Source organism: Xenopus tropicalis, chromosome 6 (assembly GCF_000004195.4).
Source record: "Xenopus tropicalis strain Nigerian chromosome 6, UCB_Xtro_10.0, whole genome shotgun sequence".
In the NCBI taxonomy this organism is placed as follows: Eukaryota; Metazoa; Chordata; class Amphibia; order Anura; family Pipidae; genus Xenopus; species Xenopus tropicalis.
Genome location: NC_030682.2, coordinates 97,668,575 through 97,687,934, shown reverse-complemented (window position 1 = coordinate 97,687,934; position 19,360 = coordinate 97,668,575). Strand labels below are relative to the sequence as shown.

Here is a 19,360-nt window from a genome sequence, read left to right as displayed (position 1 = left end):
GCTACTAAAAGACAGATTTTTCAAGAAGCCTGTAGCTCTTATGTACTATCTCTTATCTAACTATCTACATCCTAGGTACTATATCACTTATAACACTCTCCCTCTTTCCCCAATCACCAATAGCTAGGAAATATATAACAACTTTTTTTTTTAAAGTTATACTGAAAATACTACTGTACTTAATTGATAATTAATATATTCATATGTTCCCCAAACATGGATGTCAGAGTATAAAATTATCACATTATAATCCTTTCTTGGCACACATCCTGTGCAAAGAATAGGATCACATTCCATTTGACTTGCCAAACCTGGGACCACCACAAAATTTGGGAAACTTTACAGCCTAGTTGTTCCACCTAATGGGCCCTGAGGGATAAATCTCAGGGGGTCCTACTAGGAAAAAAATGGGCAGCAATAATAAACGTTATAAAGAAAGAAAGAAATCGTAAGATCAAAAGAGAAATCTGCTGCGTATAAGTTTGAATTTATGAATTATTAGTCATAAAGCTGTGAGGTTTCTGGGTACTTAAGTAAGTATATATAAAATACAGCTTTAATTTATAATAATAGTTCTGTTTTAATGCAGCTTAATGTACACTAGGGGATACCTTTTCCACACAGATCAACTGAATGTTTGACTTTTTATGGGATATATCTTTTGGGTCAGAATGCTATTTAAACTGGTATCATGTTGAAGAGCAAATGCAAAGAGTTCATGGGTGTTTTGAAGTAGTTGTCACTGTATTTTAGCAAATCACATATTGTGGCACCAGAAAATGATTACATTCCTTGTTTAAATTCTTAATGCATTTAGATGTTTCACCAGTGGGGAGAATTTGGAAGGCTTAACTGTTGCCTTTTTATTGTATAATTTTTCTAAAATATTGATTTCTAAATTGCAGATGCAGAATTTTAAGTACTAAGATAAATCCTATTTTAATTGCATTTCAATCCCATTTGTGACCTTGACTTGCTGATACTACCGAGTGTATTGAAACAGGAATTATTTTTTTTATGTCTACATATATTTATTTATTTGCAGAATCAACGAATCCCAGCTGATATGGTCTTTCTGAGAACCTCAGAGAAAACTGGTATGGCAAAACATTATATGTAATAGAATAACATAGATTTAACTTTTCTTTAAATACTTTGTGTGACTTTTTAATTATTTAATTACTTTTAAAATTGCTTTTTAACTATAAATATACATTTTGTGTGACTGGTTTTTACATTGTATAAATAGATTTGGTTGTCTAAAATGTGGTTTTCTGTGTATATCTGGACCATGTGTCATTTTGCTAATTTTTTTAAATATATATTTTTTTTAATTTCCTAAAGCTAAAACAGTAACCTTTGTTTTAGTGAGATTTATTGCATCATTGATAAATACGGTGTTGATTGCAATGTATTTTTTACTATACAGGTATCGGACCCCTTATCCAGAAACCTGTTATGCAGAAAGCTCCAAATTACGGAAAGCCCATCTCCCATAGACTCCATTTTAATCAAATAATTCAGAATTATAAACTGATTTCCTTTTTCTATGTAGAAATTAAACAGTACCTTGTACTTGTTCCCAACTAAGATTATAATTATCCCTTATTGGATGCAAAGCCATCCTATTAAGTTTAATTAATGTTTTGTTGATTTTTTAGTAGACTTAAGGTATTGATATCCAAATTACGGAAAGACCCCTTATCCGGAATACCCTTGGTCCCGAGCATTCTGGATAATGGGTCCTAAACCTGTAAAATACTATATAGGAGCCTAAAATTGTAAATTTCTTTCGACTACAAAAAATATTTGTTTAACTGTAATACAGAAACGTACTCTACAGATAAACAACAAACCACTCCATCACACATTCTCAAGGTGTGTCTAGCAAAAGTGGCATCTTAAGAGACTGTATTTCTTTTCATATAAATGTAGATGGTTTAGCAAGATATAGATTTTGCAACATTTGGAGCATCAGTATGTGTAGATGTCACCACAACTTTATTCTTTATTAGAATACCTAATCTATAGATCTAAAAAGTACTTGGATGTTATATTGCAAACATATAGCATATATGTTACATATATCAAAAAGGGGTGCAGTATGGAGAACTTAGGTCACTAGAAACAGAAATATAAGTAAAAAATCTATCAAAAGTGGGAACTTTAGCAGAGCAATGTGCAAATGCACATTACAGGGGGCATCCAATATTACAGTACCAAATGGTATATTGAATAGCATAAAGGGGATATTGGTGGGGATGTTCCCCAACCTCAACCTTATAGAGTGATTATGATGGATGCATGCATGGTTTATTTGTTAAATTGCAGTAGCCGTTACAGGAGATCACAAATTGTTTTTTTAGTGTTAGTTTAGCACATAATTCTAGAAATGTCAACAGTTAAATGTATTGTTGGGCTATCGCCTGGTTTTATGTGAGGTTAGGGACTGTTGGAGTATGACAGGAACATGTGGCATTCTCTTGTTGGATAGGAAACTCTTATTGATAGCATTCTTATTTATATTATTTTTGTTTAAGTTAAAATTTGTTGTTACCTTTACAAACCTTTGCATTTTAATGATTTGTTTGGAATAGCTTGACATGGTTGTTGAATATGAAGGCTTAGCTACTACTACTTTAATGGGCATTAAAACTCATAAATCCTTGTATGTGTTATTTAGACCAAATGAAATTAATTTGCAATATAAACCTATTAAACATTCTTTAGTGTTTTTTAATTAGAAGCCTTTGTATTTTGCATCTTTTGCTATTCCCTTTAATTGAGTCCTGATCGCAGCTCCTGAAAACCTATAGGGCCAGCAGTCATCCTGATGTGGAAAAAAGGAGGGGACTGCATCTGTACAAGACTTGAGAAAAAAAAAGCAGGGACTGTCCTATACCAGGCGTGAAAAAAAAAATCACAGGAGTTTGTTTCCTGGGTTGTCATTGGTCTGTTGCTGATAAGAGCAAGTCAGGCACAGATAAGGAAGTAAAACATGAGCAGAGAGTAATACACGCCACTCCTCATTCAGCTGCGGACACTGATGAATAGAGAGCTCCAGTTAGCTGTTTTAACATCTTTGACATCTGATTTATTTAGATCTGTTATAGTGCTTTCCTATGTTAGGTCTAGATGCTCTGAGTTAAGATTTTTGATTTTACATCACCTTTAATAAAGCGCCTTTTAGAAAAATAGAACACCACATACATATGTTGCTTGTAAAAGAATGTAAAAAATATTTGAACCAACTGGCCCAGTAGACAGTTTATTCTAAATTTAATAGCAGGTGGTGTTTTTACTTGAGCCGCATTGAATTTTTGTAAGTGACTTTACTATGGAAATATCTTTTTACTTTTTAAATGGTCATTTTTTTTGGACATTCCAACTGCAACTAAAATAATCTGTATTCTAATAGCAATGAACAAGGTTAGCTGTTAGTTTGATTCTAAAATACAGAATCTCTCCATTTTAAAGTTATTAGTGTATAAATAAATTAGTGTATAAAAATATAATCCACGTAAAAATGTATATTATGCCATCTTTATTGCATTCCGTGCATTGAAATGAAGAGCAGCAATCAATAAATTGAATGCAATTTGTCCTGATTAGATTGATTGTGACACTAATGTTTCCTCTGCAATATTTTCCTATATGTGAAGTTCATTAAATGTTTTAAAGAAATGAGAAAGTAAAGTTAGTATGCCTGGTTAATTTATATACTTGAAGCTGCCTAGTATCTTGCATGCATCTACGCCCCAAACATATTCAGTTTCTATAAATTGTATTAATTCAAATTCATTAATTTATTGTTGTGTCTGTGTGAAACTTATCTATATACCAAAATGTATATATGCACAAAGAAGCATTAGGACTACTTTAAAAGTGTGTGTTAAATGTCCTTTCTCACAGGGAAAAACACCATACAAAAAAAATAAACATGAATTTAAAATTTAAACATCTCTTAAGTTCACAGAGCATGCAAAGCATATGTTGCATGATTAAAGGGAATATTAAGGCAAAAGATTATAATCTCTTTGGGTTTAATGTATCGTATGGACCCATTTTGCAATGTAAACTGTCTTTGTCTCCCCTTCCCTTCCACCAAAAGGAATAGCGCAGGCATATCTGTTTACTATGTACGTCTGCACAGAGCACTTTGCTTCAGACATGCAGTAAAAAAATACGTCTGTGCTATTCTCATTGGTGGGCGGCAGCAGGAGACTGGACCCATTGCTAAATGTTTAACAGTAGTTTGGATGTACTCAGACTGGAGTTTTTCTCTGACAAGCTAAATTTCAGCTCTGAATTCTTATAAATGATGTAGAATTTGCTGTAGAGTATAATTTTTTCCTTTAAATCCCTGTTAACATACATGTATAAATACTGATCTTTTGCTAGTCTTTTACTATACCGGTAGTTTTTTACTTAAAGGACATGTCACCCATGTATTAAAAGCAGTATAATAGCTACGGTATTTAAAAAATCTCAGCAGTCAGTCATATATTTCCAGCCCCATCTCTACTCATCTCATTCCCCCTTGTTCCCCTACCTCCACCTCCCTCCTCACAGTGCGATTGTGGAGCCTGTGCATAGTGATTTGCTGGTTGGGCGGGTTTTTGCCGACGCACACATATCATCTTCGGGTCGCGGGTGGGTTCGGGCTCACGCTCTTCCTGCCCGCGACCTAAGTTCGCCCTACTTCGGTTATTTATATATGTGCGTCTGCCTTGCCCCACCCCCTCTGTGACATTAGAGATGGGGGGGTTTGGGTGCAGGTATATAAATAGCCACAGCAGTGGGCTGGGTCAGGCGTGGGTTGGCAGAGGTTGAGTGTGGGTCAAATTTTTGTCAACCTGCACATCACTGCTGTGCATGGGAATCAGATCCCCCATTCTGGCACATGCAAAAGATTTTGGGATAATGCAAAGCTTGTTTTAAGAGCAGTGCCCACAAAATGGCACCTGCCTGCTTGCTGTGATTGTAAATTCTAAAATGTAAGGAACAAGATTTATAAAATTTATATAGTATATAGGTTGACAGGTTCCCTTTAAACTGCCTTTTTTTATTTACATTTTTGTTTGGCATTGCTTCAAATCTCGAGTCCTGTCTTTTTCCCTGTGACCATTTATTTGTACTAGCAGCCACACACACTTAAATATGTAATATTTATTTCTATATATGAGTATGTTTACAAAGTTGACAGTGTAATTGTAATTTGTGTTAATACAAGGCAATTATATTTAAAGCATACTGTCTATATCAGTTAAAATAGAAGGAAGGTCAGCTTAATAGTGTGCCCCCCTTCAAGAGTTTCTCCTATCAAACACACCACTGGAAACCTCATTGTTTTACTTGTTTGCTATAATGTTCTAAAATGCAGAGTAGTATAGGTGGTGGCGTGCACCATGTCATGCCACTTCCAGTCTCTTATCTGCTACTATTGCCAATGGAATGCATGGTTAAAGGCAGGTCCAGATCAGCTTCAGCTGTACATGCTCCTTCCCAAAGATCACAGAGAAGGGGACCTAAAGCAGTGCAAGATGGCACCCCCCCCCCCCCCCCCCCCAATTCCCACACTTCTCTGCTTTTTAGAACAAGATACAGCAAATGGGTCAGTTAGGATGTCCCCAGTAGTGTGGTTCAGGAGCAGGGAAGGAAGCCTCTGGAAATAGCCAAAGTATTAAACGGGCTTTTGTTTTCTTTTAAATTATATCAAATCAATAAAGAGGGAGACTAAAATTTGCCTGACGTTGGGCTATATATTTCAAAAATTTTTTGTGCAATGCAATCTCAATAGAAGCTTTGCTGCAATTGCTAAGCAATTCATTTAGGGGGTACTTCAGGCTGTGCTAAACTCAAGATAGGTTTACAAGATAGGCGATTCATCTCTTTGGAAGATAAAGAGATGATGTGGCAACCCACTGTACCTTATAAATATCAGCCATGTGTGAAATTATATATTTTAAAGGTTAGATTAATTACAGTTTTCCTAAGTGTTCAATAAGTTGAGTTGCTTTTCTTGTGCAGTGAGTATAATTGCTATGTACAGCTTTATTTTCACAATCCAGATGAATTATATTATTGCATGACAAGCAATGCTGATGATATATACTGACAATAGGGTGGCATTGCCAACAATAGTGAGAGGTTATGCTTTATCTAAGCAAAGGTATTACATTTTAGATAAACAAAAAAATGCTTTACCAGCTTGTTTAGCTTTCTTCATTTCTTTAAGTATGTTTTTTTTGCTCTCTCTTGGAATTTTCTGAGCATTTATTAATAAATGCAGAAACCTAATTCTCAGCAGTGCGTTTGCATATAGATATATTCCATAATGTTTTTAATACAGCTACATATTGCTTAAACACAAAAGTCAATAAAGAAATCCCCAAATATATGCGGTGTGATCAAGCTCGGATTAAAAGCATCTGTGTGCTTGTCAATAAAGAATTGTGATGAGTTCAGTGGTATCATATTGACGGTTTATTAATACACAGAATCCTATTGGACCATCAGCTGATTGTTTAGAATGTAAATGAATCTGTTGATGGATCCAGTGACTGATGGTTTAAATTCCAATTAATCAATTGCTTCATCAGTTTCTTAATTCAGATCAAATATCTCTTGAGTGCACATAGTTCTTTCTCTGGTATTAAAAGAAATGAATGCCTTAGAACTAATTTTCATCAATCTCTTATAAATGCCAATATGTTTTTCACTGCTGTTCCAGGTGATGACATTATAGCTTAAATGTTAGGGATGTATTACAGTTCTTTTTTTTTTTTTTCTGTTAGTGCCTTTCAAAACTGAACTTTGCTTCTCAGTATGGTAAATGAAACTCTTTCCCTGGGCACGTCATTGTGTTCTATTGTTTTTGTTCATCTTCTTAAATGATTTAAAAATGAAGTTGCTGGTATTTGATATGCAAAGTCAATGTCTATTTTTTTCTTTGTTCTAAATAGCCGTGTATACCTTCTTTCACAATTAATCTTTTTATGCTCCTTCTATTACAAGGCAACTTCTAACAATTTATGACAGATTAACATGCCCTCTTTAACAAAAGACCACCTATTCATCAACAGAGAACACAGGCTCTTGTGTGTGACATTCATACCAGCTGATCTTAATTTGATTGCCATTAAAACCATCGTTTCCTGACAACTCTTGTCAATTATACAAAATAAAATCAAGTATTCATAAGTAGACTGTAACAGGATATAGGCAGACAGATTTAATAATTCAGTTTTGCTGAGGCTTACCTGGCATTCGTTGTAGCTAATGTTTACCTTTGTAAAACATTTATTTGAAACACCACTTTAGAAAAGGTTTGAAGGAAGACTTTATTTTGTTCTGAGTCAAGTTTTCCCTCTGCAACTACAACCCAGCGAAAAGTATATAGCATAAAGTAATAAGCAGTTTTTCAGAGATCTCCCACATTGACCGAGAAGATTAAAAGAAAGAAATGTATGCCAAGCATTCTATTGTTCCTAGAAACTATATTCCGAAACATGGCAATGACGTTAATATGCTTAATTAGTTAAACTGTACTGTAAAAGCATAATTTATAATACATGAGTGTAATGTTTTTATATAACAATTTAAGCACAGAAATATTTATATTTTTGTGCCTATATAAATATATTTATATAGATTTCTTTTCTTTATGCTAGGTACACAGGTAAGACAACACTGTGTTCCCTTTTTAAAGCTCATATAGGTCCTTTAAAAAATCTCATGAATAAAAATTTTGGAAACAATCCACACATTTTTTTCGTGTCAATTTTAACGCAAAAAAGCATGCGATAAGCATTATCGCACTTTAGTGAATCAACCCTATGGTGTTTGTGCGACACTAGGAAATGACCTTTGGTCATGCATTGTTTCCATGCCCGTGCAGTGTCACTGCGTGTATTGGTTATAGCGCTGTTACAGTGCAACAATGCAAGCAGCAGTTTAATGTAATTTAAGCCAAATTCCATTTATATGTCCATATTGCGTATCTGATTTAAAGTACTACTCATTTTCCACTTCTGTTTCGATAGGTGACATCTTAATCATTTTCTGCTGTATTCTCGTTTGTTATTTCAGGCTATTTCTTGTTTCTAACATGGTAATCTCTCAGTGGCTTCCAATCAGACCGCTAAATTCCACAGTAGAAATAGACTGTGTTGTGTCTGTGTTAAGTAGCTGTTTTCTCTTTTCTGTCTCTGCCTCCTCCTGATCTGTCCTGTAAGTGAAAATTTCAGAAAGTACCTCTATTACTGACTTTGAGCAATAGGACTGGAGGGCCCCAATAATTATAGGATGCTTAACAAAAGAAGAAAATAAAGTTTAATTTATTAAATGTACACCTTATGTGAATCCAACAATGGTTTTGGATGAATAGTGGCTAAATTGAAATAAGAAAAAGGTCTGTGGTATGGATGTATGGGTGACAAGCTGAGAAGAATGGTTGGGAACAGGTTTACAGTAGGTCCTGTGCCCTCTAATTAAGCTTATTTAAACTTATTTTTTGTTAACTGGTAATAGTGAGTGGAAACTGTGTATGATAAATGAAGATTATTACCCCCAAACACTGATACCCTCTTGTTGATGTAATAACTGCCTGTTAACCACAACAATGGTTCAATAGATTTTTCTCTGTATGTTCATGTGGTTTTGTCTGTGTTTTTTGCATTAGTTATAAGTTTTGATTCTTTGTTTTTATCACTAAGATATATTATGCTGTGGAACCTGTAAAGAGAGTTTGTCATTTTCTGGGAAACCTTGCTCTCTACTCTTATGATCTCCAATAAATGCAAAACTTGCCTGTAACTGGGATCTCATGAGCATGTATCCCTCTCCTTATGTATTGCTGCCTGTGCTTATAATAATAATTTTAAAAAGTCTTAGTTTGATTGTTCAGTCCTGGTACCAAGGCTTATCCTGTAAGAAAAATATAAGTGCATTACTGAATGCTTCAGCACCTTTTCCACCTGTATTGTAAATGTATAAATATCCTTCTAACACGTTAACAGAACCCAATTCCTTTCTTAAGTGTATTCCTGGTCGCAATATGAAAACAGCCATTGTAATGTCTGAGCAGTTGATTTCTGTCTGCAGTAACTTTATTAAGCAGTTTGCTTTTTAAATAACATACCTCCTAAAGGTTGTATTTAATACAAAGGCATAAATTCAGTTTTAGTTATGTAGTGATCAGTATTGAGAGCTAACTTTGCGCAAAACAGTTCTTCACACCTAGACAAAAGGGAAACGGACTATGAGATAAGATATTGATGAAATTAACTGCTGAAGTGGAGAGGAAATGCAGCAGTCCAATACATGTCATACTGTGCAGTCAACCATTCACAAGAGCCACATTGGTCTTGAACCATATTGATCTCTGCTATAATTCTAAATGAAATTGATGGATGCAAGTAAACATTGACAGCAAACATAAAAAAACTTAGTCAATGTATTCTGTAAAGAAATTATGATAGTAATTTAAATGTTAAACAAATTCTAATGAGCACCAATCACTGAAAATCATAGTTATCTTGGTTATACCTTTTTTGGCAGTCTGGGCCGAAGCAAGATATATTACGAATCATGAACAGATTTCCACTTTTATGTTCTTGAACATTAACGGGGTTGTTCACCTTTGAGTTATCTTTTAGTATGATGTAGAGAGTGATATTCTGAGACAATTTGTAATTGGTGTTAATTTTTTTTATTATTTGTAGTTTTTTAATTATTTCAATAACTGTTCAGCAACTCTCCAGTTTGGAGATATAACAGCTATCTGGTTTCTAGGGTCAAAATTACCTTAGCAACCTGGGAGTGGTTTGAATGAGGGACTGAATAGAAAAAAAAGAAGGCAAATAATTTAAAAACTAAAAGAAATAAATAATAAAGACCAATTTAAAAGTTGCTTAGAATTGGTGATTCTGTAATATACTAAAAGTTAATGAAAGGTGAACCACCCCTTTAGGTGAAAACATTTAGAAATACATTGCATGTATTTCAGTGTTTGTGGCTGGACCCTATAGCATTCTGTTTTTATTAAGTTAATGCTGCCCACGATTGAAAGGGTATACCAAACCTCAGACTGTGTATTGCTCATTAAGCAATACATACCCCCCAACTGTCCCACTTTCCACGGGACTTGTGGTTTTTATAGCACATCCCGCTGTCCCGGATAGTTCAATGAATGTCCTGCATTTCCGTAATAGGGACAGCGGTTTGCGCTGGCTGGAGCCGGGCGCTCCGGTTCCTTGTGCGGCTCTGGTCCTTATGAGGCTCCTTGTGGGGGCGCTGTCTATGGGGGCACTGTGTATGTTGGGTACTGTCTATGGGGGCAATTGGAGGCACTTTCTATGGGGGCATTGTGTATGGGGGTACTTTCTATGGGGGCATTGTGTATGGGGGCTACTGTCTATGGGTCAATTGGGGGTTCTGTCTATGGGGTCAATTGGGGGCGCTTTCTATGGGGGTACTTACTATGGGGGTACTTTCTATGGGGCACTGTGTATGTGCGGTACTGTCTATGGGGGCAATTGGCGGCACTTTCTATGGGGACACTGTGTATGGAGGGGTACTGTCTATTGGGCCATTGGGGCACTGTGTATGGGGGGGCAAAACTAGTACATAGTTATAACTTACTTGTAACTGACTGCTTTCTCTCTACATTTGTATTTTATATGTAGGAGTTGCTATATTGTTTTCTTTAGGTAGAACAGTGTGAAGGTATAGCACATTTTGCATTTGATCCCACCAAAAAAAATGGGGTGTGGTAATTGGGGAGTGGCCACAAAAGTGAGCGTGGTCAATAAAATTTCCACACTGCGCGCGCCAAATCTTTTTGTCCCTCTTTTCATTTTTCAAATGTTGGGAGGTATGCAATAGAAGCAACTACAGAAATATGAGTTTGATTAGACTTTTCTGGACCCTAATTGGATTGTATAGTAATAGGTACAGGTATGGAACCTGTTTTCCAGACTGCTCAGGTTCTGGAGTTTTCCAGATCTTTCTATAATTTGGATCTCTGTTCCTTAAGTCTACTTAAATCATTTCCTTAAACCTAATAGGACTGTTTTGCCTCCAATAAGGATTAATTATATCCTAGCTGAAATAGTACACAGTACTGTTTTATTATTACACACAAATTTGAATTATTTGATTGGAGATGGCCGTCCTGTAATTTGGAGCTTTGTCGATAATGGATCCCATACCTGTTCAAATGTTATTGTTTCTATTGGTAACTGTACCTGAACAAATGTTGTGCCTTTTATTACATTAACCATAATAGAGTGAACTTGTTGAACAACCATACTGAATATGTTAATGCTTTATAAATGCTTAGTAATAAAAAATATAAAATGAAGAGCGAAAGACTGATTGCATCCATACTGTAGGTTCTGCAGTGTGTGTCATTATAGGATATTTTTTGAACTGAGAGTTTTATTCTATGAGTACAGTGATACTTAATAAATCAGATAAAGGTTTGATGCCTAAAACAGAGCAGGTTGGTAATCACTCCTTTCATGGATCCAAAGATTTGTCTTAAGTTAGGCACATGTGCAGAGAAAGGGTAAAAGGTCTGCAGTAATCTGTGTGATACTTAAAGGAGAATGAAACCCAAGTTTTTAAAATGTTTTTAAAAGATTTGCCACATGTCCCTCTCCTGAACCGCCGTAATGAAACTTCTCCTGCTTACTTACTATTTGTGCACCGCGCCGGAGTTATTTTCAGCCGCATCGTTTCTTGCGGCGGCCATCTTTTTACCGATCGCGTCACTTCCTTCTGGCTTCTAACATCAGCGCTGGCCCGGGGAAATCTGTAGAGCTGTGTGAGCATGCGCTTGGCTTGGGGGAGTGAAATTGCGCGTATGTACGCCCTAATCTCACTTCATTATGTGGCAAAAGGAAGCTGGAATCTTTTATAGGAGTGTACAGTATTTTTTACTTTGATTTATTATTGCTGGAATGGAGGAAGTCTGCTGCAGGAAAGCTAATGGTAAGTAGCTCTTCATGTAAAGGGCAACAAGCTGAACTTAATTTGTAAATAGGGTTTAGTTCTCCTTTAATTTTCTATCAATAATACCCTTCATAAATGTGTAAAGTGACAGGCCTGGCTACTTGTAGAGCATGCACAACAATCAAATTATTTTCATTGTTTAATAGGTAATTTAAGTAATATAGCCAGTCACTTTTTATGTGTATGAATTGTATTATTGATCAGAAGTAAATTATTATACAGCTTGCTCGTAAATACCTTACAGGCCCTTTTCCCTGTCAGTGTATGTTTGCAGGTCTGATTATAGAAGAGGCCTGGCTGTCTACTTATAGTACGTATAAAACAATCCTATAACTTTTTCAATATGTACTAAAATTAGACTGCCCTTTTTATCTTTATTAAGTGTATTAATGATGAACATCATACAGCTTGCTTATAAATACCCAAAGATCATATTCTTTATGACTGGACACATTTTAATGTGTAGTTGTGCTTAATAAGGGTGAGTGTTAAACTATGAGAATTTAGGAGTAGCTACGGGGAAAATTTGCACTCATAACCCATGGCAACCAGTCAGAATGCTTGCTTTTATTTTCCAATTTTTCGGCTGTCTGAAAAAAACTTAAAAGTGATAGGTTGTTTTTGATTACTATCCAGGTGCAAAATTATAAGGGGTGTGGGAGCACAACAAGATTAATTAAGTATAGTTAATTTAGTTTAATTATAGCGGAAGTGCTAGTGATGCAACCAAAATTGCTTTGAATACACAGAAAGGGAAATTGATCATTTCACATTCCCTTCCCCCATAAAAACACGTTGTTCATAAAATCACGTTCATTCAGATTAACTGAATTATTTTATAAATTAAAACTTTTACTTAAAGATTTGATGTGCATTTTGCAGGCTTTGCCAATATAGCACTCAAAGCATGAGATAAAAAGTTTGTGATCATTGAGTTTTAACTTATCAGTTGAAGAAGTCTCTTAATGAAGTACATTTAATATACCAAGGTAGTTCACTGATATAAGGGATGAAATGTCATATCTTATCTAGTGAAGATATCCAAGGACATTAGATCTTTATAGTTCCGTTCCGCTTGGTCACATTAATAGTTTATTAGTATATTGGAAATATAAATAGTATATTGCAGTGTGTGTTTTATATTGCAATGTGTGTTGGCCCTTAATATCTATAGAAACTTCAGGGGTAGATGCTTTATTTAATTTAAAAGGTCAAAAATGATTATATTAGTAAGAACTACAATTATAATTTCCTTTAGTGTTGTTATAATTTTATAGTTAATGTGCCTGAGCTGTAAGGATATAAAATATGAATCACTGTATTTGCACTGTTAATGACATAAGTGGAATATAAGAATGTGTAATTGACCAGCTGTCTGCTGCATTATTTTATGTTTTCATGAAGAACTAACGTTTAAAAGAAATTAACACTAGAAACCCAGTATTTGATATACTGAGCTTACTGCACCAGCCTAGATGTTCAACATCCCAATAACAGTAATGGTCAAGTACTTTAAAGTTGTGTACAAGAGCTCCCCATCTTGGATTCTGCAAGTTCATTTTTTTGAGTGTCCGTGTCACTGCACATGATCAGTGTGCTCTGAGCAGCTAAGCTTAGGGGTCAAAACAAATAATCAAAGCAAACCTCATCTAATGAGAATCTGAATTAATTACTAATCAACCTTTTGTGAATTTTATATTCTTTATATTGTAAGTAACTCTGTAATGAGGTATCAGCACTGTTTCAATGAAATAGCTATATTTTTAGTTAGAGCTTCCTGAATATACATTGCTAATACTGAGCACTAGAAGTCATTTTTCTTTATGGCAGCAACCAGATTTCCAGCGTTCAGTGAAGAGCAGGTGCTATATTTTTTAATCTGGTCTAGAGCTGACAAAACTGAGACTTTGGTGAAAGTGTCATTGGCAGGACATCAGATCCAGGGGATTAGCATTTGTGTATCAGTTATAATATTCGAGGGTTTTCAGAATCACTTTAAATGGGTGTATTTGAGTTTCCCTAAATGCTTTTTTCTAACCTTACGATAATCAGGGAGTCTTGCTTTTCTAAGTAAAGGTGTTTGGTATCCTGGCAGTTCAGGTTTTATTTTGGCAACCCATACTGATTTATTCATGTTTTGATTTATTTGTGCTAGTAGACTTTGGCATTGTTGTTAAATGTCTAAATTTCACAGATCTGAAAGATCAGCCAATGGGGAGCGGAGTGTAGATGCAGACCCCTCATATCTGCATAGGCACATGGCCACATACAAGTATCAAGCTTGGTAAAGTTACTCAGCATTTCTGGCAAAACAGATGCAGATCATGCTGAAGTAATACACCTACACAGATGTCTAATACAGTTTATCAGAACTGTATCAAGCTTAATGGGCTTCTATACACACTATGTTTGCTATATTTATGCTGCCTCTATAGAGGCTTTGGGAGAAACCTAAGGAATTGTACTTATAGCCCCTTTCTTCCGCCCTTGCTCCTAATGACTCCATGCAGTGCCCTTATACTGCCAAGTAATATTCCTTTCTTGCTTTGTGTATTGCAATTATAACAATGTCCGGGGCTCATGGTACACCCTTGTGTTCAATCATCCCTTCAGACAATGGCTGCTCAGATGGTTAAAACTGCTGGCTGAGATGATAATACCTTAATGAAACATATTTTATTTAGCAAGACAAAAATAAATATAGATTTGACATTTAATACTTTTATCACATTTGATATTTGATACACTGCTGCTTCCTCAATCTTTTCTGCTTATGAAACGCATATTCCTTATTTTGTAGGTTCATGCTTTATTCGGACTGACCAATTAGATGGTGAAACAGATTGGAAACTCAAGATTGCTGTGAGCTGTACCCAGAGATTGCCAGCATTGGGAGTAAGTTTCAGATCCCCTATATTTTGAAGACAAAATAGTACATTTCTGAAAGTCAAAAAGAGCAAATTATTTGTAGCATTCTTATGTATCTTATTCTTGTTTAGGATCAGCTTATGCAAATCAATATTTCTCTACGTATTTAGGTTGGAGCTGCCCCTGCGGTATTTCTTGCAGCCGTATTCTACATAGACATCAGTGCAAAAGCACCACTGCTGTTCACAGAGTGGTGGCTTTGTTGCTGTAGTCAAAAGTTTTCTATTTTCTGCATGTATTTGTAAATGCAAATATGCAAATAATACTAAATAATACTAATCAGTTCCTTCTTCTGTATCAACAAGATGCCCAGTCCTGACTGATGAGAAGCAGCCACATATGCACTGAATAGCTATAATACTGTAGGTATTGGGCAAATACATTGGCACTTTAGCATAACACCAACATTAATGGGATAGTGGTACAAAAGAAGCCATTTTCATCAGCAGTGATTGGACATCATATTAACACAATGAAGAATGGGTGGTAAAAATTAAGGTAAAGGGAAAATAAAAGGAAGTGCTGTAGGGAAATCAGGGCCTCATTTTAGAAGCAAAGGACAAAGTGCAAATAACAGGCACAAAGTTTCATGTTTTTTCAACTTTGCCCAGTGGGTTGCACCATATGCATAGCTCTTTTTTCACCTAGAATGCAGCACAACAAGCAGACTCTTGCTCTGAATGCAGTGCTACCTGCATATGGCAGTGCTACATTCAGAGGGACTCATGGCAGGCATCATGTTAGGGCCCATGGATTGCCTTTTGCTTGTGTTTAATTCAGATGTGCTGTCTAGAGAGTTCCAAGGGCCTCAAGGTGCAGGAGAGCCCTCAGATGGCAGCACACCCAGATTCTCCTTGTTTATTCCTCCAACTTGCATCAAATAATCAACATTTATCATGAAATATACATTGCAGTAACATGTATAATAGTTTCTTATAGGTTTTTAAAGCCCAGTTTTCTTATGTTGTATAATTTGCCATGCCTTGTGATCAATGAATAGTTTTCTATGGGGTTATGTTTAAAGGAGGAAATGAAGATGAAACTTCACTTAAGCTTCAAAGGAACACTAGATCATTTTTTTATTTAGTCATGGGGAAGGTTTTTCTTAATCCCAGGCCATTCGTATATTTTTGATGAAATTTTATACAGTGTCAAGGTAACAGTGAATGTCACACCTAGAACATTTCTGGGAGTGCACGCCTTTGCTTTCATTGATAAGAGGACCTATTGCAGCTCATTATGTAAGGATTTACATGCCTATTTATGGGTTACAAAAGTAGTTACTCTAATTCTTTGGCGCAATGGTCTTTTCCTTTCTTTTCAACACCTGCTATGAAATAGCACTCCAAGCCTGTATTTACATAACTGCCCAAACAGCAATATCAAGTTGCAGATATTGCTTGATCACTTTTTTATTTTAACCATGAAAGATGCTTAGTCATGTCATTTAATAGGCTATTTAATACACCCTTGGGTGCTTAATAATATATAATGTATTTTTATAGCATTACACATTATATTTGGCTTGATATTCAAATTCAGCTGAAAATAAAGTAACTGTAACTTTTATACAAGAGTAATTTGCAGCTGCAGACCAATAGCCTTGGCCATTTTTCTTTACTCTTCAGGGAAAATCTAGGCAAATGGAAATCTTACATACAATGTAAATTGTAAAGTCATGATATTGAATATGATTGTGTTTTTTTGTGCATGTAGGTATTATGTAAACTGTGTTTAGAACTTAAAAGGTACAGGCATAGGGCCATTGCATTATACACCTCACAAATATAGGGAATGTGCCATTAAATAACATTTCCTTTAAAGAGATACTGACACCAGAAATGAAACAGCAGGAATAAGCATACTTAAAGGGGTTGTTCTCCTTTTAAAACTTCCAGTTCAGGTGTTTTCAGCTAGTAATCTAGAAACAAAAACTTTTTCCAATTGACTTCTATGTTTTATTTTTTTACTCTTAGGGGCAAGTTTATGAAAATGTAAGATAAGAGCTTAATACATAAAAACTTACCATCTGTGGGATTTTTAGAAGAGTGAAAGTTAGAATTTACCGTATGATAAATAAACTTCTTAAAATCTCATAGGAATTAATAAAATCTGGGGTTTTATGTAAACTCACATTTTGATAAATATGCCCCATAGTTTCTTTATCTTGTGTTTCAGGCTAGCAGCTCAGTATTCCAGGTGTATTCTAAACCATCACAGATTGTTACATTAGTCGATTTGTAATTGATACATCATCTAATTATGATAAAGCTCAAAAACTACTCTCAGCAGGGGCAAAGATAAAAAATGTATCGGCTAATGTATCAAATTAGAACAGTTTACCGAGTCTGTGACACCCTTCCCAGAGCTGCTGTTGGCATGACAAGGAGAAAAGTGAATAATATTTCCTCATTTTCAATGTAATTACAAAGAATATGTCTTTTTAATCCAAACGACCATCTTGATGTCATTACTCAGATAGTAAGGTACTAAGATAAAAGCTTATAAAAGTAAACCTTGAACACGTTGATACCTAATATGCATACATTTCCCATGATATGTGGCACATAATTAAAAAAATAAATAAATAAATTTAAAACCTGTCAAGTTTTGCTACAACAAAATATGTTTTTTGAGTCACTGGTCTTTTTCAGGCTATGTTTATTTGTCACAATTGTCTTTTCACTGACTGGAGTTTTAGGGGCATATTTATTATGCTGTGTAAAAAACGGCGAGAAAATTCACCACACATTGCCAGGCTTCGCCGTGTAAAAATGGCGTAAACGGCGTAATTGTTTTACGCGTTTTTTCTTTAACCGGAACTTATGGGAAATAATGGCGTGATATCCGGCGTAATATCCGGCGTTCAGATGGCGATCTTTTCCAATTATTTTACACAGCTTTTTACTCCGTTTTTTCGGTGAATTAGTTTTACACAGCATAATAAATACACCCCTTAGTGAATAAAAGTTGGGGAAACATCACTTTGGCTGCTTCTTAATTCTTGGTAGCATGAATGATTGGCTGGTCACACTCAAATCTCTAGTCAGTGATAGGTCACAACGTATATAATTAATGAGTGCAGTCCTAGTTTTTAGTAAAGGGTATAATGTGCTTCTAAGGACAACTGCCATGCAATTTTTTTTTTCTTTTAAAAGATTAGAATTATTACCAACAAGTAGTAAACTGGGATATGTTATGCAGAAAGCTTCAAAACAATGCCAGTGTAATTTCCCATAATGTTATATAACCAATTTGCCTTTTCTCTTTAATAATAACTTAGTAACTAATACCTAGGGTTAATCCAAATGTTTTTTTTTTTTATTTACATATTTTTAGTAGTGCAGTGCTCCTCATTACACAAATTTCCCACATCTGAGAGACCCATGGTCCTAAGCATACCGAATAATAGAATCTATTCTTCTACAGATAAGTATTGTGTGAGGAATACTCCAGAGGGTTCTAAAAATGCAGGCATATAAATTGTCTAGAGAAAGAAGAATGCTTTTTGGGTAAAATCAGCCACCCTCCACCCCATGCTTTATCATAGATGCCAATAAACCAGAACCTGTTATGTTCTTGTGTGGCTATGAAGTTCAAGACTTTTTTTTATAATGAAAATTATAGAAAATTATATAATTTTTAACCCCCCCCCCTTGAATTTTCATTTAGAAACCTCTGGCATCCAATTAAAAGACTCTGTAAGAAACAGACTTGTGTGTGCATTTCTCAGAGCAAATGGACTTGATTCTAAAACACAGTGTACAAAGAGGAGGAAAGGGGCCTTATTAGCTATAGGCTTAAAAAGTAATGTGTATCCATTATTATCCTTTACACATAATAGAAAATGTCTGAAATTGCTTATAGAGATGAGCGAAAGTATCCTTGCATCAAAGAAAATGCAGTGACTGTTTTCTTTATTTTCCTCATTTTCCCATTCTTGAATGCCACCTGCTGGACTGCAGTTACAATAACCACCATATATATTTCTTCAGAGCCTTTTTAATTTTCCTCTGTATCGTTTATACAATTTTAGTTTTTTTTTTAACCAGAGTTAAAACACAGAAGGGTACAGCTGGTAAGATCATATGTATACATTTTTAAACTACTTTTTATTTTTAGATTCTCTCATGCTGATATTTTTTAGACAAGTATGCATTTTATTTTGGTATTCTTTTTATTCCTCCCCATTTTATTAACATTAGTGTATAACAGATGAATTACTGAGCAAGCAGCAATGTTAAATGTGCTATAATAGCCAGGAATTTCAGTGATGGGATCATGGAAACTGACACTGTTACATTTTTATAGCTATGCAGGGACAGCAGTCATGTAATTTGATTATGAAAGGGATTTGAATTATTTAGACCTACACTAGACAACACATACTATCCATAATTGTCAGTCATTTTGA

General features: G+C 35.1%; 1 protein-coding gene across 2 annotated transcripts in view; it reads left to right on the top strand.

The window, feature by feature from the left end:
- atp9b (ATPase, class II, type 9B) overlaps window positions 1-19,360 on the top strand; it is a 148,059-nt gene that overhangs the window by 36,451 nt on the left and 92,248 nt on the right. For both annotated transcript variants that reach the window (XM_031903753.1, XM_002936443.5), the window contains exons 7-8: window positions 1,046-1,097; window positions 14,819-14,913. In XM_031903753.1, coding sequence (XP_031759613.1) covers window positions 1,046-1,097; window positions 14,819-14,913 — 147 coding nt within the window. The remainder of the gene's footprint in view (window positions 1-1,045; window positions 1,098-14,818; window positions 14,914-19,360) is intronic.